We start from the raw sequence: 24370 nt of genomic DNA on the forward strand, positions 1-24370 counted from the left end.
AGAAGAAAGAAGAGAAAAGCAGAAACTGCAGCGCCGTGGTTTTAAAGCGCACCCGTGGTAGAGAAACGGAATGCGATATAAGCGTGCGTAGCCATGATACGCACACGACAAACTGCCTTAAAATATTTAGACTTGAGGGAAAGCTTCGTTAGCAAACGATAGCACGGCAATCAGCACTCGAATATAATTATAACCCTAATACTAATTGTAAATATTCATCTCATCTATGGGATCTAATGCGCGCGCTGTTTCTTTGTCTCTGCGTGTAGTAGTTGAGAGAGCCAGTTTAAGGGCGGAGAAGAAGAAAGAAAAGAAAAGCAAAAAACTGCAGCGCCGTGGTTTTAAAGCGCAGCCGTGGTAGAGAAACGGAATGCGATATAAGCGTGCGTAGCCATGATACGCACACGACAAACTGCCTTAAAATATTTAGACTTGAGGGAAAGCTTCGTTAGCAAACGATAGCACGGCAATCAGCACTCGAATATAATTATAACCCTAATACTAATTGTAAATATTCATCTCATCTATGGGATCTAATGCGCGCGCTGTTTCTTTGTCTCTGCGTGTAGTAGTTGAGAGAGCCAGTTTAAGGGCGGAGTAGTTGGAAGGCATACTTTCTAGGAAAAATGGCCGCTCAAGGAGAAGAGCGAACTCGAGCGGCTTTAGAGGCTAGGAAAACTGCCTTAAAATATTTAGACTTGAGGGAAAGCTTCGTTAACAAACTATAACACGGCAATCAGCACTCGAATACGACGAGAGAAATTACTGAGACGTGGAAAATTCCCTTGAAAAAAAATCTGGTTTGCTAGACAAATGCTTGTATGTATTGAACCTCTTAAAATATGAGGGGTGAAATATGCGCTCACCGAGAGGGCATCTTCAGCACGAGACATCCACAAGGCACCTTACAGAGATGTGGAGAGCTTCGCGGCCGGAACGAAGCATCCCTTCTCCGCCGGCCAAGAGGGGGAAACGCGCTTTCCGATCGCTCAAGGTTGCGCGGACAAAGCATAGTTCTAGCGTCTAGGAAAAGCTTAACCAGGTGCGATGGCGGCACGCATAGCGTGGGAAGCTAGCCGCCAGAATAACTATACCAAGGACTGCTGTTGATGAGGGCGAAGTACCTTCGTGTAAATATAATAACCCTAATAGGACTACTTTCGAAAAAAAAGGAAACGGCCCAGAGGGCTATACTACGAGAGCTATGACTGATAGTTTTCTATATATATATATATATATATATATATATATATATATATATTCATCTCATCTATGGGATCGCATTCGCGCGCTGTTTCTTTGTCTCTGCGTGTAGTACAGTTAAGAGAGCCAGTTTAAGGGCGGAGAAGAAGAAAGAAGAGAAAAGCAAAAAACTGCAGCGCCGTGGTTTTAAAGCGCACCCGTGGTAGAGAAACGGAATGCGATATAAGCGTGCGTAGCCATGATACGCACACGACAAACTGCCTTAAAATATTTAGACTTGAGGGAAAGCTTCGTTAGCAAACGATAGCACGGCAATCAGCACTCGAATATAATTATAACCCTAATACTAATTGTAAATATTCATCTCATCTATGGGATCTAATGCGCGCGCTGTTTCTTTGTCTCTGCGTGTAGTAGTTGAGAGAGCCAGTTTAAGGGCGGAGAAGAAGAAAGAAGAGAAAAGCAGAAACTGCAGCGCCGTGGTTTTAAAGCGCACCCGTGGTAGAGAAACGGAATGCGATATAAGCGTGCGTAGCCATGATACGCACACGACAAACTGCCTTAAAATATTTAGACTTGAGGGAAAGCTTCGTTAGCAAACGATAGCACGGCAATCAGCACTCGAATATAATTATAACCCTAATACTAATTGTAAATATTCATCTCATCTATGGGATCTAATGCGCGCGCTGTTTCTTTGTCTCTGCGTGTAGTAGTTGAGAGAGCCAGTTTAAGGGCGGAGTAGTTGGAAGGCATACTTTCTAGGAAAAATGGCCGCTCAAGGAGAAGAGCGAACTCGAGCGGCTTTAGAGGCTAGGAAAACTGCCTTAAAATATTTAGACTTGAGGGAAAGCTTCGTTAACAAACTATAACACGGCAATCAGCACTCGAATACGACGAGAGAAATTACTGAGACGTGGAAAATTCCCTTGAAAAAAAATCTGGTTTGCTAGACAAATGCTTGTATGTATTGAACCTCTTAAAATATGAGGGGTGAAATATGCGCTCACCGAGAGGGCATCTTCAGCACGAGACATCCACAAGGCACCTTACAGAGATGTGGAGAGCTTCGCGGCCGGAACGAAGCATCCCTTCTCCGCCGGCCAAGAGGGGGAAACGCGCTTTCCGATCGCTCAAGGTTGCGCGGACAAAGCATAGTTCTAGCGTCTAGGAAAAGCTTAACCAGGTGCGATGGCGGCACGCATAGCGTGGGAAGCTAGCCGCCAGAATAACTATACCAAGGACTGCTGTTGATGAGGGCGAAGTACCTTCGTGTAATTATAATAACCCTAATAGGACTACTTTCGAAAAAAAAAGGAAACGGCCCAGAGGGCTATACTACGAGAGCTATGACTGATAGTTTTCTATCTATCTATATATATATATATATATATATATATATATATATATATATATATATATATATATATATATATATATATATATATATATATATCTATATATTCATCTCATCTATGGGATCGCATTCGCGCGCTGTTTCTTTGTCTCTGCGTGTAGTACAGTTAAGAGAGCCAGTTTAAGGGCGGAGAAGAAGAAAGAAGAGAAAAGCAAAAAAACTGCAGCGCCGTGGTTTTAAAGCACACCCGTGGTAGAGAAACGGAATGCGATATAAGCGTGCGTAGCCATGATACGCACACGACAAACTGCCTTAAAATATTTAGACTTGAGGGAAAGCTTTGTTAGCAAACGATAGCACGGCAATCAGCACTCGAATATAATTATAACCCTAATACTAATTGTAAATATTCATCTCATCTATGGGATCTAATGCGCGCGCTGTTTCTTTGTCTCTGCGTGTAGTAGTTGAGAGAGCCAGTTTAAGGGCGGAGAAGAAGAAAGAAAAGAAAAGCAAAAAACTGCAGCGCCGTGGTTTTAAAGCGCAGCCGTGGTAGAGAAACGGAATGCGATATAAGCGTGCGTAGCCATGATACGCACACGACAAACTGCCTTAAAATATTTAGACTTGAGGGAAAGCTTCGTTAGCAAACGATAGCACGGCAATCAGCACTCGAATATAATTATAACCCTAATACTAATTGTAAATATTCATCTCATCTATGGGATCTAATGCGCGCGCTGTTTCTTTGTCTCTGCGTGTAGTAGTTGAGAGAGCCAGTTTAAGGGCGGAGTAGTTGGAAGGCATACTTTCTAGGAAAAATGGCCGCTCAAGGAGAAGAGCGAACTCGAGCGGCTTTAGAGGCTAGGAAAACTGCCTTAAAATATTTAGACTTGAGGGAAAGCTTCGTTAACAAACTATAACACGGCAATCAGCACTCGAATACGACGAGAGAAATTACTGAGACGTGGAAAATTCCCTTGAAAAAAAATCTGGTTTGCTAGACAAATGCTTGTATGTATTGAACCTCTTAAAAGATGAGGGGTGAAATATGCGCTCACCGAGAGGGCATCTTCAGCACGAGACATCCACAAGGCACCTTACAGAGATGCAACTTACTAAGTAATCAACTAATGACTAACACACTGCACTAGCTAACCAAATAGAACTGACTTATCCAGCGAATTAACTAGATAATGCGCAAATAGACACAGCCGAACGAACCAGTTTGTGCAAGGAAGGCTACTAAGGGTAAGGGGGTCGACGTCAATCATAAAATGGCACCGTACATAATTTAAACACGAACGCATCGCACAACAAATTACTTTGCCAAAAGTTCGCGTTGCATGTTCACTCTACAAGCACGCTGAAATAAGTGTGGGAGAGACATCTTTCCTCGTGAAAGATTTGCGTGATAGCGCAGCCCGGCCACTGGCGCGGCAAATTGTTCACCTACTTACGCCAGTGCATCTGGTACCACTTTCTGTCCCTATATGAAGCTTTCGGGGAAGTTTGATGACCAGATGAAAAGTATCGAAGGGCCCTGGTAAGTAGCACTCTCGGATATTTGCAGGTAACTGACAACACGGCTGATATTGCGTACCCGTTCTCATTGCAGATGGTCATGGCGGGGAATGCGATTCCAGAGAGCGACTGCTGTTCGAACAACACAGTCGTGCGGTACTGCATGAAACTGCGCACGTCCCACACTGAGCTGGCCAAGCACACCAAGGCGCATGCGCCGGCCACCACCACGAGCACGAGCCATGAGGCGAAGCGCACGCGAGCTCGAGCCAAGGGCCCAAGTCGGCCACCTGCTGACGACGCCAGGCAGCCCTGCGGAATAGTGCGACATGGCGATTAACACGCACCCGTATGCAGGGAGAGAAATAACAATTAATAGTCATAAAGGAACGAAGTCCGCGCCTCCTGATAGGCCTCTGGCCAAGCACGTCCTTGATGTACGGTACCAGAGCGGCCACCATAGTTTTTACAACTTTCGTCGGGGTCTACTCTTCCCCGCTGCAGGGACGCTGGTTGGGTTTTAGATTAAAAAGAATTGCTTTTCTAAAGGGGGAGTCGGCAGAACAAAAGTATTTACCGAGAAAGGACACGAGAAAATTATGTGCCGCTTTACTTTAAAAATTCAAGGGGCACTTAGTTACCGTGGATGAATACGAAAGCATTGCGACCTCGTGACTCGAGTCGCCACGTCAGCAGAAGCACGGCGACGTCCAGTGGCGCCACTGGCGGAGTCAAGTGACTCGAGCGGCACGTCAACAGCAGCGCTGCGACTTCACGTGAGCAACGGTGCTCATCACAAGGTGCGCACAGCGCAAGGTCGTGTGTTCCGCTCCCACGAAAGGTCGACGGTTCGGCACCCAGCAAAAGTCGAGGGTTCGAGTGCCTTTGGTAACTCCAGCTTAATTAAATGTACCCTACTTAACTTCCCCTTATAACTCCAAAGGTCATGGGTTCGACTCTCACTAAAGATTGTGGGTTCGACTGCCTATTAAGTATATCTTAGTTAACTGTGCTTTAATTCTTCCTTAATTTATTCATTTATTTCTACTCGGTACTATACTGCGAACAATAGCCCCAGCAGGAGAGGGTGCAAGATAGAAAGCATCCATGGCATGGACGCTTTTCTTGTCTGCATCGTTGTCATGTATCGTTCGTCTGGGCCACAGAGCAAGACTCTGCTTTCACCGAGCTTCGACAGCGTCTGGTGTCAGCACCAGTTTTGGCCCCCTTTGACGAGGATGCGGACACGGAAGTTCATAAGACGCCAGTAACGTTGGTCTTGGTGCGGTGCATGTACAACGGTAGGAAGATATTGAATGAGTGATCGCCTACGCAAGTCGAACATCATCGACTGCAGAGACCAGCTACACCACCACGGAGAAAGGGTGTCTTGCCGTCGTATGGGCGCTGGCCAAATTTCGACCTCACCTCTACGGCCGCCCATTCAAAGTTGTAACCGATCATCACTTATTATGCTGGCTTGAAAATCTGCGGGACCCTTTTGGACGACTGGCACGGTGGAGTCTACGTTTGCAGGAGTGCGACGTGACCATCGTGTACAAGTCGGGCCGCATACACGAAGACGCTGACGCACTCTCACGCGCCCCTATCTACATTACCGACCAAGATATTGAGGACGATGGCGCTCTCCTTGGGGCCGCAAGCGTCACTCATCTGTCGACACGGCACCGCGCAGACGACGCACTACGGCCTATATTCGAACATCTGGAAAGACAAAACCCATCAATACCCCGGCATATCGCTCAAAGATTGCCTTCTTTTTGTTTACGACATGGCGTCTTGTATAAGAACTCCGCTGCCACCAACAAGACCTACCCTTTGGTCGTTCCAGCAGACCTACGTGCCGAAGTTTTGTTCGCGTGCCATGACGAGCCTCCGTCTGGCCATTTGAGTTTTACGCGAACGCTTGATAGTGTGCGCAAATCCTACTACTCGCCGAAACTTGCCGAGTGTGTTAAGCCATGCGTCCAAGCCTGCCGTGAATGCCAGCGCCGAAATTCGCCAGCAGTGAAGCCTGCGGGATTGTCGAATCCGATTGAACCACCTGGCAAACCTTTCGACCAGGTCGGCATGGATCTTCTGGGCCCGTTTCCACTGTCATCTTCTGGCAACAGGTGGATAATCGTCACCACAGAATATTTAACGCGGTATGCTGAGACGAAGGCGCTGCCTCGAGGCACAGCTTCCGAGGTTTCCCAGTTTTTCATACAGAGCATCGTCCTACGGCGTGGCGCCCCATCGCACATCATCACAGACCGAGGTAAACCCTTTCCAGCACAGCTCATTGAAGACGTTTTTAAACTGAGCTGCACGACCCATCGAAGGATCACTCCCTATCATCCGCAGACAAACGGCTTGGCCGAACGACTGAACAAAACGATGACTGACATGCTATGCACGTAGACCTACAGCACAAGACGTGGGACGAGATACTCTCTTACGTAATGTTTGCCTATAACACTGCTATGCAAGAAACAACACGCTTCACGACGTTTTACCTCGTTTACGGCCGTGTAGTGCAGACTATGTTAGAAGCAATGCTGCCGTACGACAACATCGATCACATGCACCTCACCCAAGATGCCGAACTCTTCGTTCAAGGCGCGGAACAAGCCCGTCAGCTTGCCCGAGTGCAGATAAAGAAACAATAGAGCATCTATGCGCACCATTACAATTTCTTCCGTGGAGAAGTCGAGTTCCAACCTGGTGATCAAGTTTTGGCCAGGACTCCTGTGCGCCGAAAAGGACTATCGGAGAAGCTTTTGAGCCGCTACTTCGGACCTTACAGAGTGTTGCAGCGAATTAGTGACGTGGATTACGAAGTCCTTCCTGACGGAAGCCAGACTCCCCGACCTCGACAACCGCAATCTGAGATTGGGCACCTAGTGTGGTTGAAACAGTACTATAGCCCCTAATATTCAACGTTTTCAGCCGCTTAGGTTAGTTTTTGTTGTTGCTCGTCCCTCAGTGCCTTGTGACTATATCGCACACCACAGTGATTGTGATTATAGCCTATGTGTTCGTCCTAGGCCATTTCGGCGCTCTCATGTCAAGCTTATGTATGTTTTCCTTCTTTTTTTTTTTTTTTGAAGAGGGGGTAATGCCACATGGTGCGACCCAGCAAGGGGACTTAAATAACGAGGTTCGTCTCGGCTTCGCGCGTCGCCGCTTACGTTTCGAAATGTGCAAACGCCTGGATCTTCATTCAGCGTGCATACTACACCAGGGTATATGCGGCAATATAATCTGCAGATAACAGTTTGAACGCTTGTCAAAGTATAACAGCACATCTCAGGACTGCCGTAGCAGAACGGTTCCCACGCTGTTACGATTATCGCGTATGTTTCATTGCTCCCAAACCGCTGCTTAGAACCAGAGGATAATACTGCAATAAGGTCACATTAGTGAATGTAATTATAAGAAATTCACAATTGACCTCCGAGGATGATTTTAGGCTCAAACATGCGCGCACACATCGCGCTGCCTGCTCCGTCCGCCTTAACGCCAGCAGAAAGTCAGGTTATACCGACCTAAACCACTTCAGTACGTCTCAAAGAACCGTTTTCCACGTGAAGACGGCACGTCATACTAAACAGACCGCCCGAGCGCGAAACCAAACGCCAGAAACTACCACCGAGCGTGTACCTGCCGTGAAAAACGGGGCGCTCGCCCAAGCCAGCGTGCCGACTGCCCATAGATGGCGGCACTGCGTAGCAATATGGTAGGGAAACGACAAAAAACGGAGACGTACAAAAGCAGAGTTCGCAATAGGGGATAAGAAAATTTATTTGTGCCAGTTCATAGTGCTTTTTCCTCTTTTTAGTTGTTTAACCTAGATAGGACATTAGGCAGTATAATAACAAGAGCTTGGTGGCGCAACCCACCGCTCCGTTCCAAAAGGACGCTCATAACATCCATCCATCCATGCATGGTGGCGCCTATGAAGAAACGGTGTATATAGAGAAAATATTTCCTGATTATATGTGGCACGGGCATGATTCCACGCAGCAACGCATAAGCTTTTTATTATTTTTTCGAATGTTTTTTCTAATTCTAATTTCAACGCAAGTTGGCTGAAGAAATTGCCATCTGATGAGCTACAAAGCAGACCCGTGCGGATTTCGCAGTTAAAGAAAAATTGGCGCTGATGTCCCCGAACAAATGCCTTTGCAGGTCTGTTGCCCTACCATTTGAGCGAAAAAGGAGGCTAACAGATTGCAGCGCGACCTTGTGGCTCTATGCTAGATATCGGTTAATGATAATTTTCTTTTCATGAACCACGCGTTCCTATTTTACATATCCGTTAATGATAATTTCCTTTTCATGAACCACGCTTTCCTTCACGGAAGCAGAAGTCCGACAGGCACAACACAACCTAAACAGCAGGTCGGCGTCAGGACCCGACGGGGTAAGCAATCGACTGCTACGTAACTTAGACGACCAAGCCATTACATTGCTCAAGAAAGACATAACCCACGTGTGGGAAACAGGAGAGGTAACAACGCAATGGCGCACTGCCACGGCGGTGCTCATCCCAAAACCTGGCAAATCACGTAACCTCCACAATTTACGCCCCACCTTCCTTACTTCATGCGTGGGTAAAGTAGCCGAGCACGTCATTCAAAACCGAGTGTCAGGGTACATTGAGGAACACGAACTCCTCCCACACAACATCCTATCCCACCTATCCACCCAAGGTGTCATGTTATTCCTAAATAGACACATCTTCAACGCTAAAACAAGAGACGTGCGAGGAATCCTCGCCCTCGATCTCACGAAAGCATTCGACACCGTCTCGCACCACTTTGTACTGGAGTCAGTGGCAGACCTCGGCCTCCGCCAGAGATTTCAGGAGTACGTAGGCTCCTTCCTAAAAGACAGAGAAGCCCAACTGCAAGTCTCACAACTTAAGTCAGACCACTACACGCTGGGCTCCGTCGGAACACCGCAAGGCTCAGTCATCTCTCCATTACTATTTAATATAGTGATGAAGGGACTCGCAGACAAACTACGAAACATCCCAAACGTAAACTGCGCTCTATACGCAGATGACATTATCATCTGGAGCCCAGGAGGCTCCCTGGCTGACATGGAGCAGGCATTACAGTCTGCCCTAGATGCCACGGAAGAGTACCTACTAGACACAGGAATGAAACTATCCTCCAAGAAATCGGAACTCTTACTATTTCACAAATCTTGCCAAGGAGTCCGCTACCTAACTCCTCTAGACGAACTTCCGATCGCACTACACACAAGAGACGGACAACAGATTCTGCGAGTCAACCACATACGCATTCTTGGGCTCCCAATCGAAGCAACCGGATGACACGGACAAACAATCAAACACTTAAATGCCAAAACCGAAAACATGATCAGGCTCATCCACAGAGTCTCGGGGGGCAGGAAGGGTCTCTGTGAAGATAACCTTCTGCGCGTATACCACGTCTTCCTTATGAGCTGCATTAATTGCGTCGCCTCTGCCCATACTGGACGAAAATAGAAAAGACGAAACTAACCACACTTGTGCGCATGAGCATCAAACATGTTATGGGCATTCCACAAAGAGCAAGTACAGCAAAGGTTGATCAGCTAGGCATCCACAACAACATCGACGAAGTGATCGAGGCTCAGACTATGGCACAAATACTCCGCCTATCCTCGTCCAAAGCCGGTAGACTAATTCTAAACGAAGCCAATGTCTCCCCTTCTCCCTATCTCGAGCACGCGGTTACCCTACAGAGCGAAATTAGAGACAAATACAAAGCCTCACCGTTTCCCAGAAACGTCCACCCACAACACAACGTGGGTAGGCGCCGGGCCCGCGCCCGCACGATTCTCGACCGCATCGACGCGGATCGTGAAGCGACCGCATTTGTGGGCGCGGCCCAGTACGGCAGCACATCCACTTTCACGATAGCAGTCATGGACGGCAACGGAAAGTTACGATCATCCGCATCGGTTAAAACGAGCACCAGCGCTAAAGCAGAACAAATAGGCGTAGCCATCGCCATGGCAGACCCCACATTTACTCATGTCTTCACGGACTTGCGTGCCGCTATTCAGGCCTACGAATGCGGCAACGTATCTAAAGAAGTAGTGCGTATACTACTAGCGAGCTCAAAAGAGAGCGAACGGTGCCTCTCCTGGTTCCCAGCTCACATGGGGAAACACATTCACCTGCAAAAAGCTAACATCAATGAAACGGCCCATGACCGTGCGTGAGAACTTGCCCGCCGCGACGGTCCCACGGCCTCAGAGGTGCTGGACATTCAGTTTAATGACCCGCTACTCACTTACAAAGAAATCACCTCACACTGTCGAAAAGGCAGAATCAAATACGCGCTCCCGCATGCCAAACTCGAACGCGCGCAGGCGGCCGCGTTTCGAATGCTACAAACGGACTCGTACCCGTCACGAGGCCTGCTAAGTCACTACAACTCAGACATTCCGGCAAATTGCCCAGGCTGCCCAGAACTTTACTGCTCACTCTCGTACATGCTATGGCAATGTACCGCGTTACCAAAGGGCCCTCTCTCCAGTGAGCCCGAATGGGAAGAAGCCCTCAAACGCCCGTACCTCAAACTCCAACTCAAGGCTGTCCAGAGGGCCCAAGAGTTGGCGGAGCGTCACCACGTTCCCGTCCCGACTTGGGCATCGCCTACGGTTTCGGCCGGAGGAATTCCCCGCTTGGGATCTCCAATGGCTTGATACTCCTCAGGACCTCAATTAAGTTCTTGACTGACTGACTTCATGAACCTTAAACGTTTTGGCTTCCGCACAGGTGTTTGCCATATTCAGTGTTTCTGTGCTTTTAGTGGCTGATTAGCGCTGCGATCTGGTGTCCCGGTTAGCTCGGATGGTAGAGTGGGCAGCCTCGAAAGGCGCTGGTCTCAGGTTGGATCCATGGACTGATACAATTTTTTTTGAACTACAAGAATTTCTTTTTCAGAAATACTTATGTGTATTCGTTGTAGCTTCATGCAATATACATGTGGATTACAATATTTTATTTCATGAACCTTCCTTCCCTTCGCGGGCTTTCGCAGAACTAACTTGCTGAATTGGCGTGAAAGAGCTAATTTGCGAGTGGCACATGCCCACAGTCACATACCCAGAGAACCAAGTTGGTCCGACGGTCGGTGTAGAACTCGGTTGAAAACACTACATACGTACAATCACAGGTTCACAGGCAAATTCTGATTTTTACTTATTTACTTATTTTCACTTACTGCAGCCACATTGGGCTATGTCAGGAATGCGTTTGTACATTCTTCAGCACAAATCAACATCAATGCCTTAAGTAACGTAACTTGAAAATAAAAGATTAGATCAGCATAATAAACACAACATGAATCAAGTTAATTTATACAAAAATTCCTCTAAAGGTAGCGGCCTAGTTTCACCTCGGGGTTTCATTTTTCAAATGTACGAGGAAAGAAGCTATATTTAAATAGGTTAGTACACGGTTGAAATGGTGCAAGGTTAAGTTTGTGGTTATTCCTAGTAGGGTTCAATTTATCAGGAGACAGATAGTTGTTCTTTAATGAGTAGCGTCGAGTGTTAATTAGATTATAAAACAATTTAAGGCATTCAAGATCACGTCGCTCGGACAGGGTTTGTAAACCTAGTGCCACAAGCTGAGATGACGGTGAGAAGTCCCGGTCACAACGACGGCATATGAAACGGATTGCTTTTTTTTAATTGATTCAAGGGTGTTAATGACAGATACTTTATAAGGGTTCCAGATGGGGCAACCATAGACGCTATAATGCAAAACTATTCCAAACTTTTCTTCTCCAATTCTGCAATCAGCCCACCACGATTTGTCAAAAACCGTCTTGGACCATACCCACTTCACCTGTCTGTCACGCGGCGTTACGAAAACCGCGATAGCTCTCCAACTGATATGATGTGTACCCGCTGATTATGCATAATTTGACCAAACAAAACAAAAATGGTTATTTCTGATTCGACGCCTTTTGGCCATTAGCCATCGGCTATTGGTGAAAAGTTTTCGGGCTGCACTCGCTTCACCTGCCTCTCACGCGAGGTCACAAAACCTCAAAAGCTTACGGCGTCAAAGTGACGTGTGCGCGTTAAAGATGCATTAATATGCCGAACAAATGTGAATTTTCTTCTGAATAGTCGCAGGCTGCCCCGTTCCTAAAGGAATAAAAGATGGCTGCCGCCGATCACTCCAGCACTGGCTACTCACCCCTGCCGGAGAGCATCGATTTATTTGCTTGTAATAAAACTTGTTGCGTGGCCTTGTAACGTTTTCGAGAACTTTCGGCACGTTTACGACCTCGTTCTGCCAACTCTTCTTTGCTGAGGATCCGTTTTAGCGTCATTCTTAAGCTTCCATTGCATGCCGCCGCGATTTTCGACGAGCCACCGCAAGCTAAATAAGAAAAAGCGGACCAATAGCAGATGCCGGCACCACCCTCTTCATTCGGTTATCTATATTCAGTGCAGCGGCTCGGCCCCATCAAATCCCTCTCCACATGAGCATGCTCCTTGCCTCTTGTGAGCCAATTAGATAAGACAAGCCGCTCAGTGCAGGCAATGTTGTTCGTTTTTCAAGCATACAAATGTGACCTCCTATGAACGAGGGGAGCATTTGATTGGTTGGTTCAGACAACGTTGCGGGTCTCCGCCCGATGCTTCCGCCGGTGGTTACGCAAATTTGACGTCAGAAGATTGGAATAAAAACATATTGGAATAGTTTTACCTTATACGGCCCCATATTCGATTATGGGTCGGATGCGCGATATATATGGGGGTAATTTTGTTTCACGCGAAGCGTTTCGCACTGTAAGATTGTACGTGTCTGTGATAACTTTATTTGGAATCCGGCGATTGGGAGGCCCGGGCCTGGGGCGCCTAGATGGCCACTGGGAGCTGCTGCTCCCGTGCGGCTTCCTTGGCTCGCTGGGCAGCCCAAAGTTGGTCTTGGAGTTCTGAGCTGAGCAGCACGGCCGACCACCGCGCCCGTAGATTTTCTGGGGAGACTGCCGTTTTATTTTGGTATATTTCACATCCCCACAACATGTGATGAAAGGTGGATCTAACAGACGTGCATAGCTTGCACATATCGCTCTCGTATATATCGGGGTAGAAAGTTTTTAGTTGCACGGGACTCGTTAAGTTTTTGTTTGTAGTCGCCTTCAAGTAACCGACGCAGCTCTGTTCAGTTTGTGTGAGGCGGTGGTAATACTCGCCTCCGATTTTGATAGACTTTGGTAGTATCGCTAAATCTTGTTAATATATCTTTTTCTCTCCAGATTTCCTCCTCCGCGTTCTCCGGACCGATGGAAGTCACTCTTTGCTCAGCTCGGCGACCTCGAGCTTCGCGGTGTGCTACCTCGTTGAGCTTGACTGCAGGAATGTATGGAGTCGTATGCGCTGGGAACCAGAGCAATTGCCTGCCGTTCTTCTCTGCATTGGATAATTTTGCTTCATTGACTCTGATGATGTGCCATGCCTCAGGAGAGATCCTACCTTTTGCATAATTTCTAATGGCCGCTTGAGAATCGCTAATGATGTACTGAGCATTCGTGGAGACCAATGCTAGTGCAATGGCTACCTCCTCTGTTGTCTCGGAATGTTTGGTATTAACTGATACGCTTGTAAGGGGTTTTTGTGTGTGATCTGCGATTACTGCTACATAGCTATTTCTGTCTGGGTATTCAGCCGCGTCTACGAAAATTGCTCTGTCGTCTGACCCAATGCTTCGGATAATTTTCTCTGCTCTACTCTTGCGTCTGCAGTCGTTGTAACCTGGATGCATGTTCATGGGTATATTTGGTACTAGGAGTTTGTCACGAATTTCTCTCGTTATCGTCCTTTTACCCCGTATAGATTGTGGTAATTCATTCCTAGTTTGCTTAGTATATGCCGTCCCGTTTTGGTTTTGGTTAGTCGCTCTGCATGATATGTTTGTTGTGCTTCTATGAGTTCGTCCAGTGTGTTGTGGAGTCCTAACTTTAGCAAAGGATCCGTGCTCGTACTGATGGGAATCCCTAGTGCTAGTTTGTATGCTTTTTTTATCATGTTGTTAATGTTAAGCTTTTCAGCTGCAAACCAATTGTGGAAGACTGCTATGTATGTGATCTGACTGATTACGAATGATTGTATCAGCCGTATGATACTTTCTTCCTTCATACCTTGGTGCTTGTTAGTAATTCGTTTGATTAATCTCATGATGTTTGTTACCTTTGTGTCTAACTTCTTTATGGTTTCCCTATTTGTGCCTTTTTTCTCGATTACCAGACCCAGCACCTTGAGCTGGTTGACTATTGGGATATTCCGCCCGTTCTTGGTGTGTTGCCTGACTTCCTCATGAGCCTTGTTTCTGTCGTATCCTTTGGGAAGCCTGCCTCTAAGTGTGGGGCGGTACAATAAAAGTTCAGATTTCTCTGCAGAGCATGTGAGGCCTGTTCCTATGAGGTGTTCCTCTACTGTGTTAATTTCAGTCTGGAGTCGTTGTTCTGTTGATCCGTCGCTGCCATCACAGGTCCACATAGTAATATCGTCCGCGTAGATTGTGTGATTCAGGGACTCTATGTGATTTAAGTTTTCGGGGAGTCTCATCAAGACGAGACTATACAGCATCGGCGAGATGACAGCGCCTTGCGGCGAGCCGCCCCCCCCCCCCCCCCTATGTCGATCTCGGGCGACTTGAGCCCTCCGACGGAGATGACTGCTTTCCTATCTGGTAGGAAGCTCTTGATGTAGTTATACGTCCGTTGCCCTAGTTCTATTCGTTCGATGTTTTCCAATATGGATTGCGTGGTTGGCATTATCGAAAGCTTATTTAAGATCAAGGCCCAAGATGGCCCTTGTCGAGCGCGTTCTATAATCGATTATCTGATGCTTAAGTTGGAGCATCGCATCTTGTGTCGAAAGATTTTTGCGAAATCCTATCATTGTATCTGGGTATATGTTATTATCCTCTAAGAAGTTGTCTACTCTGTTTAAAATTATATGTTCCATTAATTTTCCGACGCAGGATGTTAGGGAGATTGGTCTGAGGTTGTCGATCTCAAGCTTCTTACCAGGTTTTGGAATGAGAGTTATCGTCGTTTTCTTCCATTGAGCTGGCACTTCTCCCTTTACGCAACACTCGTTCATGTATTCTGTTAGTTTGGCTATCGATTCATCATCGAGGTTCCTGAGAGTCTTGTTGGTTATACCGTCTGGGCCTGGGGCGGATTTGGTGTTTAACTTTTGTAGGGCCGCGCGGATTTCTGCCTCCGTGAGTTCCTCGTCCAATTTTGCGTTTGTATTCCCGTTGTAGCTAGGATAAATGCAAGGGGGTGCCTGTGTTAAGTATTTCTGCTGTAATTCATTGAGAAATTCCTCTTCTGTGCCCTCATATGCGTGATTAACTTATTAATGGCTTGCATGTGATTTTTCTTGTTACTGTCATGGTCAAGCAGGAACCTAAGCATGTGCCAGGTTTTGCCGGTGCTTAATTGTCCGTCCATGGAATTACATATCTCGTCCCATTGGTGTTTGCTCAATTGCTTAGCATGTTCTTCTATATTTTGTTGAGGAGCGCTATGCGCTTTCTTAACTTTTTGTTATGCTTCTGACCGCTAAGTCTATTCTGAAGCGACTGCTTAGCTTCCCACATGTGGAGAAGTCTGCTGTCGCATTTATCCAAGTTAGATTCAGGTGGTGCTATTTTTGTGGCAGCTTTGACGTCATCACTGAGCTCCTTAGTCCATTGTTCTATGTCTGCGATTGATCGTTGCTGTGTCGTCTCTCGTGTTCTACGAAATAGTTCCCAGTCTACTAATTTGATCTGTCGTTGCTTGGGTCTATTCGGCCCTTCTCTGACATGTAACTCCAATATGCGGTGGTCACTACCCAAATCTTCCAGTGTGTTGTGCCGCGTCACCTTTTCAATATTATTGGTAAAGGTTAGGTCTCGGGTTGTGTCCATGTTCAGCGCCGTGCCTACTCTGGTTGGAGTGGCGGGGTCTGTGACGAGCGTGAGGCCTAATTCTTGCGAGTCGTTCCATAAGTCCCTTCCTTTTGCTCTGGTATATAAGTATCCCCACGTGGTGTGTGGGGCATTAAAGTCTCCTCCTATAACTACCGGATTTTCTCCAGCAAGTCTGAGTGTTTTCTGGAATAGGTTCTTGAATTTGTGTTTATGTAGCATGGTGTTGCTATAAATGTTGAGAATAAATAAGCTACGTCCTGTGTTTTTTGTGGGATGAGTTCCAATAGAATATCGTCCATGTGCGTTATGCCGGTGTTGTGCTGCACGCAAGTTATTTTTCTTTTTACCAGCGTGGTTAATGCCCTGGTGTCCCCTTCAGCATAGCCAAAAGATCTGTATCCTACTAGCTTTGCAATCCCGTGTGTTTCCTGCAGAATTATGACGTCCGGTGTATCCTTGTCTTTTAATTACTGCTGCAAAATTGACTTTTTGTTTTCGTCACTTCTACAGTGTAAGATTTATTGCATCTGTATTCAATATGCCTTGACCATGACATGATAGGTGTGAAGATGAGGCCAAGGTACTTGTATTCAGACACCCGTTCAAGGGAAGAGCCATTAACCGAATAGTTAAATAGAGAAACCGAAGTGCGCTTACTAAAAGATAAAGTGACTTTGTAAAGTTTATATTCATTTGCCATTTTTCGCACCACCTGCAAAATTATGCAAAAGAATCGTTAAGTAAAAGGTTCTCAGGACTCGTGTTAATTACGTTATACAGCACACAGTCGTCTGCGGTTTTTTGAGGACACATATTTTGGCAAATCATTGATGTACAGTAAGAACAAAAGTGGCCCCAGCACTGAACCCCGGGGGACTCCGGACGTCACATTTGCTACAGACGAGTTTGAGGAATTAAACGAAACATACTGGGAACGGCTATGTAAAAAGCTAGCGATCCAGTCAACTAAGGAAGAGTTATTAAGTATAGCTCGAAGTTTATAGAGAAGCTTTCAGTGTGTAAAAGTTTCGAATGCCTTGGCAAAATCTATGAAAATAACATCTGTTTGATTTCTAGTGTCGAGAGCGTGTGAAATATCATGCGAGAATTCTACGAGCTGAGTTATTGTACTAAACTCGCGACGAAAACCATGCTAGGCATCACTCAAAATGTTATTTTCAAGAATTTCCATAATATGCTTAATATTATATGTTCAAGAAGTTTGAATGATTGAGACGTTAATGAAATCGCGCGATGTTTTCTCTTCGTGGCTGAATTTATGCAAGGGAAGAATTTTTGCCAATTTCCAAACTAAAGTAACTGTCGAAATAGATAAAGACTTTTCAAAAATTACAGCCAAATATCGACTACTTTAAACACAATATCTAACAAGAAAATCGTTGGTAATGCCATCTGGGCCACAGGATTTTTTAATTTCTAAGCCCAAATTAGATTCACCACACCTTCGAGAGACACGGTAATATCGCTAATTGAATAATGTGAGCCATGATAGAAGGTACGTAAGACAAAGTTATCAGTTGTGAATACCGATTGAAAGTATTCGTTGAATGCGGTAGCGATAGTTAATGGATCATTGGACGAAATATTATATATAACAACTGTATTAGTGGAGGCTGAGCTGGGTAAGACTGAAGCCCAAAGTTTTGTACGGTTACTTTTCATTAGACCTTGTATTGTAACTCTGAAATAGAAGCCTTTTGATCATATAATTTTGAGGCCTTGGCTACGTTAAATTCGGCTATTTTAAGGGGATCACCGTTTCGTTTTAAACACCTTAACGTAGTAATGCGATGCCATAGGTAAAGTATGTCACGCGAAATCCAGGGAAGATTACGATTTTTCTATTTTTTTCATAGGGACTAAGCCTTGGATGCTGCTTGTCACAATCTTTTCAAAAAAATCCCCGAAAAAGTTGACATGATTCGATCCGCTGAGACATTCGAAATCATCAAAACAATCGCATAAAATGTATATAATAGATGCATCGTGGGCGTGTGAAAAATCAGGGTGACTAGAATAAACAACACGATTGTTACAAACTGGAACGGAAAAAAGATGCGAGAACTGCCTTGTGGTCTTAAATACCATCTCTAACTTCACATCCGAAACCATTATGTAAAATGCGGGGACTAACAAGAACGAAGTCTAAAACTGCAGTGCCTCTTCTGTTTGAATGAACAATTTGCTTTAAGCCAAAATAGAATGAAAAATATAACAGAGCTTTGCTCATATCCACATCACAGCCAGTGAGCGATAAAGATGGCCATAACATACCGGGGGCGTGAAGATAACCAATACAGATCAATCTTGAAGAAAACAAGATAGGCTCGTGCATGAATGTCGTTAAAGCGAGCAGCTGAGCTATGTTCGATGACGGCGGGTGGTAGATAACACCAAGTACTATCGCAATGGTCCCGAAAAAGACCTTACACGAAGCTCACTTAGTATCGGGTGGGCTGGGGACAATTGAAAATTTAAAGTCAGACCGCAAAAATTATGCAACGCCACCTCCTCTTTCGTGAGGTCGATCAGTTTTAACAACTGTAAAACCTGGAGGTGTTATTTCGCATTCGTAAATGTCATCATGTAACCATGCTTTTGTTACACCAGCAATATGTGGCGAATGGGCGGATATCACTGAAAGAAAGTTTGGAAACTTGTTACTTAAGCTTCTGGAATTAACATTTAAGACGTATAGGTGTTGTTTTGGTTGGTTACCGTGGCGTAAGGGGTAATAGTGGAGACGTTGGCAAGAGCTTTTGTTGGGCGAGAAAGACCCTTAGTGAGGGTGTTAGTTATCACCGTCGCAATTGTAACTAACTTTATCAATAAATGCGTGGTCAAAGCTTAAGTGAAGGATGGAGCCCTTATGCCGAAAGCGCTTGGATGCTTCCCATATCTCTTTTTTTCTGATTGATCGTATGCGTATAGAAAATCCTCGGAAATACGGAAGTCAGAATTTTTAAGTTTGCGACAGTCTTTAAGGACGTTTATCTTTTCGCGATAGTCGAGCAGTTTCATAATATTAGGGCGTGTGTGTTTATGCTAAAAAGATTACGAGTCTTTCTGCTGTAAGCTTCATATCGCATGACGTACACTTGGTGTTGGAATTCGCATTTATTACAATAATTATCACGGATCGCATCAGCTTTCTTTTTTTTCTCTACTCCACTGTCGTACAAGACAGCCACTATGAAAGTTGTCAAACAGAGGAGCGACCCCCGCGTTAGATAATCTCGCTCTGGTGACTGCTTTTGTTTCCATGTTCACTTCCGTACTGATAGTTCGCGTTGCACGGTCGAGTGCTGTTTTTTTTTCAAATGACCTCTACGTAATGTCATTTCTCCCTGAGGTTCTAGTAAACAAACAAACAATTCTATAAATGAACTTTAGGAGTACCTTGACGAGGGCTAGTTTGGTGTAGCTGTATGTGCCACCTTTGCAATGTAAAGGAGTTGTGACGAAATAGATTTATTTACAGGAGATGGATGACAGTGGTAGCGTAGTCCGGCAACCAAAGCTTTTCGTTCGTTTGGTTATTTTCCTCCTCATTGCCTTTCGTATATCCGTTACAATATGCTATACAAATAAATAGAGCTCTTCATCCACCGAAACATAGGCTCCTACGGGGGCCACGGAGAAAAAAGGCCACGTGCAAAGCATTTATTCAGGAAAATTTTGAAAAAGCTGGGCGATAGTTGCACGAAATACAGTTTGAACACCGGCGTTAGATTTATTGAACATGGGGGAAACATTATTTTCCAACGTGCATGCGAAGCCAATGGGCGAAGTACGGGCTTTACTGGAAACGCCTTATGGAAGTGCTCGAAGGCGTTATATGTCGCAACAGATTCAAACGGATGAGCATACGCGATGAACGTTTCAATTTCTGTCATTTATTTCAGGAAACTGAACTTTTCATTGCACCTGCTAAAAAAAAGGAGCTTCTTTAGACACTGTGCTCTCATTCTTCAATGCCTACTGTATTCTTCTGCATAACCACCTTAATTCTCGCGACTTGGCTCCTTTAGAAGCAAGCGAAACTCTTCTAGCACGTACCAGAACAAATAGATCCTACCTGAAGCGCCATGACGAGTCGCCAGACAACCTTGAGAGTGGACAGCTCCATCCAGAAGCCCATGTAGCCGCCCACCACTCCCAGCAACTGCGTTAGCTGTGACACAGATAGGAGTATAATTAGTTTCATGCCTTGAAAATTCTTTAGGACCTAACCGCGATTTCTCCTGACTGTCTAAGTAGTTATCAGACCAATTATATCAGACCAATATAACTTCAGCACTCTGTGTTATCAACGCGTATCAATAATTTGTCCAAGGTACACCTTCAAAAAAGAGCTGTTAGGCGCATTGCAGGTGTGCCTTACTGTTGCCCAACGCGTGACCTGTTAATTAAATATGACATCTTACCAGTATGTGCTTTATACAATTACAGACTTAATGCGTTGCAAATCGTCTTCACGAAATGATGAAAATTATATTGGTCAACTGGCAGAACTTCCATAAAAACACCTTTATTCCGCTGAGTAGTCATTAAGAACTGTGTTTAGTTCCGACACCTACAGCATGTTACACCGAATAATCTATATCGTATAATCTGCTCATGTTATCAAATAAGTTATACCAAGACATGTTTGACCCTTTTAACATTCAAGTATTCTTGTTAAACAATTCTTCCCGAACATGCTTATGGAATGATAGTGCAGTGATTTATATGATTATGTTGCTTCTCTCTTTCCCATAGCACGTTGCTATTTTCTTTTGTACTGCAATGAATACCGCTGTTTCTTACCTCGTGCTTTCTATTCTCTTATTCCTCGAATGTTTGTTTGTGGGAATATTTATCTTTTTTGTTGGTCTCTTGTACTGCCAAGTTGAAAAGGAGGCAGGATCTCGGTCCTACCCCCTTTTAATCCTGTCCTGGCTTTTAGACCTGCCTTCTTTCTCTATTTCAGAGAAATTAGAAGATTGATTGATTGATTGATTGATTGATTGATTGATTGATTGATTGATTGATTGATTGATTGATTGATTGATTGATAGTTTCATGGGCCGATTCCAAGGATAGTGCAGTCCAAAACTGTGGTCAACACCGGTATCGTTCTTGTATTTTTCGCTCTTGACAAGTAGCCTTTAGAGGCGCTGTCATTGAGGCGCTGGGCCTCTGAGCCAAAGGCGAGCGCTGACGCTGCACCGAGTTCCCAAATTATCCTTGAGGAAGTGGCGCTCGAAGTACCGATTGGCTCCTGCGTGTGTGCAAGGTGTAAAGGGAGGCGCTACCCGTAATTCATAATGCAACATACTATGGCAAATAACCACGGCATTATATGTTGCAATAGGCGCCCAAGAATTCAACCTGCGCTGCAAGCCTCTATATTCGTAGTATTCCTAGGCTGCAACTTTGTTACAATGGCTATTCTTCAAGCGACTGTGCTCGACGCAGAAGAACCTTGTTGTGGATGGGATGCTTGCAGCGGCCACACCCTGCTCCCCCAGTAGGCGCGCTAACCAAGTTCAATCTCAGTTTATTTTTATTTCCAGAATTACAAGTGTTCTGGTGGATACCAAAGGCTAAACGCTATTGGAAAAACAGCTTGACTAGGACAATTAGCTGCCTTACTCGCCTGGACCGGGAACGGGCGCATACCGATGTCCCATATCCAAGTTGTGCATTCGGGTCCAGTGGTACAACCCAACCAACCCAGTAATCCAAGTTGTTTACTATTCCAGACAGCAGCCATCCGCAAGTTCTCACTGAGCACGTACCCAGTGGCTCAAGTTGTCTGCTCGGTAAGACAACTTGGCCAGCACATACCTAGTGAACAAAGTTTGACACTCCTGGAAGACGAAGTGCTTCTCTTGAGGAACACATCTCGCCCGTCTCTGTGCTTTTCTGGACTTCTCACTGCTCCTGTGGGGCCTACCGCCCCCTCCATCGCGGTGATGGATGTACAACACCCCGAGGACCCTCCCGGGTCACGTTCACCCGCGGATATCGGTTCGAGGAAGCAAGGAAATACGTCGAGTGATAGCGAGGACACAGAGCTGTACTCTGCACCAGGTGAAGAGTCCTCGGAAGACAGCTTTCGACTTGTCCAGTACCGCAAGGCCAAACGAATAATTCTCAACTCATCTTTGGCATCCAGCTCGAACACCGTGAAAACAGCGCATCAACGATGGCCTCACTCCATCCTGTTTGTGCCCCAGAACGCTACTGGCAACCTGCGCGTCCTCAACACGCAAGCACTCTCCGGGTTTCTAAAAAACACCGTGCCGAACGAGATCAAGGATGTCAGGATAAACACTAGGCGAAACATCCTGGCAATATGTGATGAACCCGAGTGCGCTGAACATACTACAACATGTAACGCAGCTGGGAAACATTAAGGTCCGCTCCATCGTGCCATCGAGTGGTGCCACAATAACACGAGTCATATATGATAGCGACAATGAAATACCTAATGCAGACCTCCCAGTTCTCATAAAACCAGCAAGTGAACACAACGTCATTGTGCGTGTTGGTCGCCTCGGCAACACACATTGTGTGAGGATAACGTTTAAAGGGCCTTCCATCCTACGTGAAGGTCGGCCACTTTCGCCACCAGGTTCGACCATTTATTCCAAGACCAATGCAATGCTTCAATTGACAGAAGATTGGCCATGTGAAGGGTGTTTGCAGAAATTCGACCGTGTGCCCTCGATGCGCCGAACCCCACTCAGAAGAAAACTGCAACGCAACAACGTTGAAGTGTCCTAACTATCAGGGTGATCACTGCGCCTCTTCCAAAAACTGTCCCCAGATCAAGAAAGAGATCAACACTCTTAAACAAATGGTGAGAGACAACTCTACCCACAAAGAGGCCGCTGTGAAAGTGCGGCGAAGACGACGTCCCCGTCGAAGGTCTTCACGAGGGGAAACATAAACTTTTCAAGAAAAGCCAACTCGCCAAGCAGCACCATCAGCGGAAGTTTCCAGCACTCCAAACACCGATGTTGGAAGGGGGAAAACTGCCAGATCTCTCTCTGCAAAGGAATGGCCGCCACTTCCGCGTACACGACCACCACAACAGGCGCAGAAGAAGCCGCCCCCAGTACAGCAAGGTGCTGTATCCGAGGCGTCGCGGAAAGCAGATGAGCAAGTGATACCTCTTATTAGGCCATTACTGAATGCCACTCGCGTGTCGCTAAGCAACATGCACACACCTTCTGCCAGAAGTGCGCTTCAAGCACTGGACGCTCTGAGAATGGTGCTGGCAACCCTTGAGTACATCATGGCTCCAGAGCCACTGTCTTTTAGGGATGAGGTCCGACAAGCAGCTTTTTTTTTCAGTAGAATGCCCGTGGACTCAGAGCGCGCCTTTCGGATTTCCGTCACTTCGTGTATGCCAATATGTTTCCCATTATCATCATTTGCGAGCCGAACCTTATCGAACACGATCAGGCTTTCTGGATTTGAATCGTTTATGTTGTCAACTGTTGATAAAAACAGTAAGGTTTTGGTGTTTATTCGCAGTAACCTCACCTACATTTATCATCCTTTACCACCTCATGACGACAATCAATATATATGCCTAAACGTAAGGAAAAAGAATTTGGCCTTTATTTTTGTGGGTACCTACTTATCTCCGTCAAGTCGGTATGAGAACAAAAGACTACGAGACATCCTTTCCTCAACTCCCAATCCCTGGGTCATTAATGGAGATTTCAACGCCCATCATACTCTGGGGAAGTCCGAAGATCAATGCAAAAGGCAGAGCTCTGGAATCCTTCACCTCCAGTAATGAGCTTTGGCTGCTGAATGATGGCAGTCCTACGTTCTTACGTCGCTCCACGTACAGCAGCTGTCTTGACTTGGATTTCGTCTCACGAAGCCTTGTCAGACGTGCAGGGTGGTTTGCGGACATAGAGACGCACGGAAGCGACCATATCCCCACGTACATCAACATCAGAGGATTGTCCCCTTCCAAAATACGGGATACCATCCAAAGAGTGGACTGGTTTAAATTTCAGTCTACCATGGAAGAACACTGCCACGCCAATCCATCTTTCGACTTGGAAGAGGCAATCAAGAGCGAGGTGCAAGACACTAAGCGTACTCTCACATGCTCTTCGAAACTGACGGCATTTGATGTGGAACTAGAACAACTTCGAGCAATCCGACGACGTGCTGAACGAAGATACCGACGTACGAAGACAATGGACCATTTACGGACCACCAGACGCATGCAAAAGCAGATCCAGCGACGGTTAGACAAGTTCGAGTCGCAAAAGTTG

At 45.8% G+C, this 24370-nt stretch overlaps 1 protein-coding gene across 1 annotated transcript in view; it reads right to left on the reverse strand.

Annotated features, from left to right (window-relative positions):
• Window positions 1-24370, reverse strand: part of LOC126524711 (uncharacterized) — a 313342-nt gene that overhangs the window by 147968 nt on the left and 141004 nt on the right. Inside the window, exons 7-8 of the mRNA XM_050172996.3 lie at window positions 20158-20253; window positions 4164-4396 (exon numbers count right to left, since the gene is read on the reverse strand). Coding sequence (XP_050028953.2) covers window positions 4164-4396; window positions 20158-20253 — 329 coding nt within the window. The remainder of the gene's footprint in view (window positions 1-4163; window positions 4397-20157; window positions 20254-24370) is intronic.

This window comes from Dermacentor andersoni, chromosome 3, assembly GCF_023375885.2.
Source record: "Dermacentor andersoni chromosome 3, qqDerAnde1_hic_scaffold, whole genome shotgun sequence".
NCBI lineage: Eukaryota > Metazoa > Arthropoda > Arachnida > Ixodida > Ixodidae > Dermacentor > Dermacentor andersoni.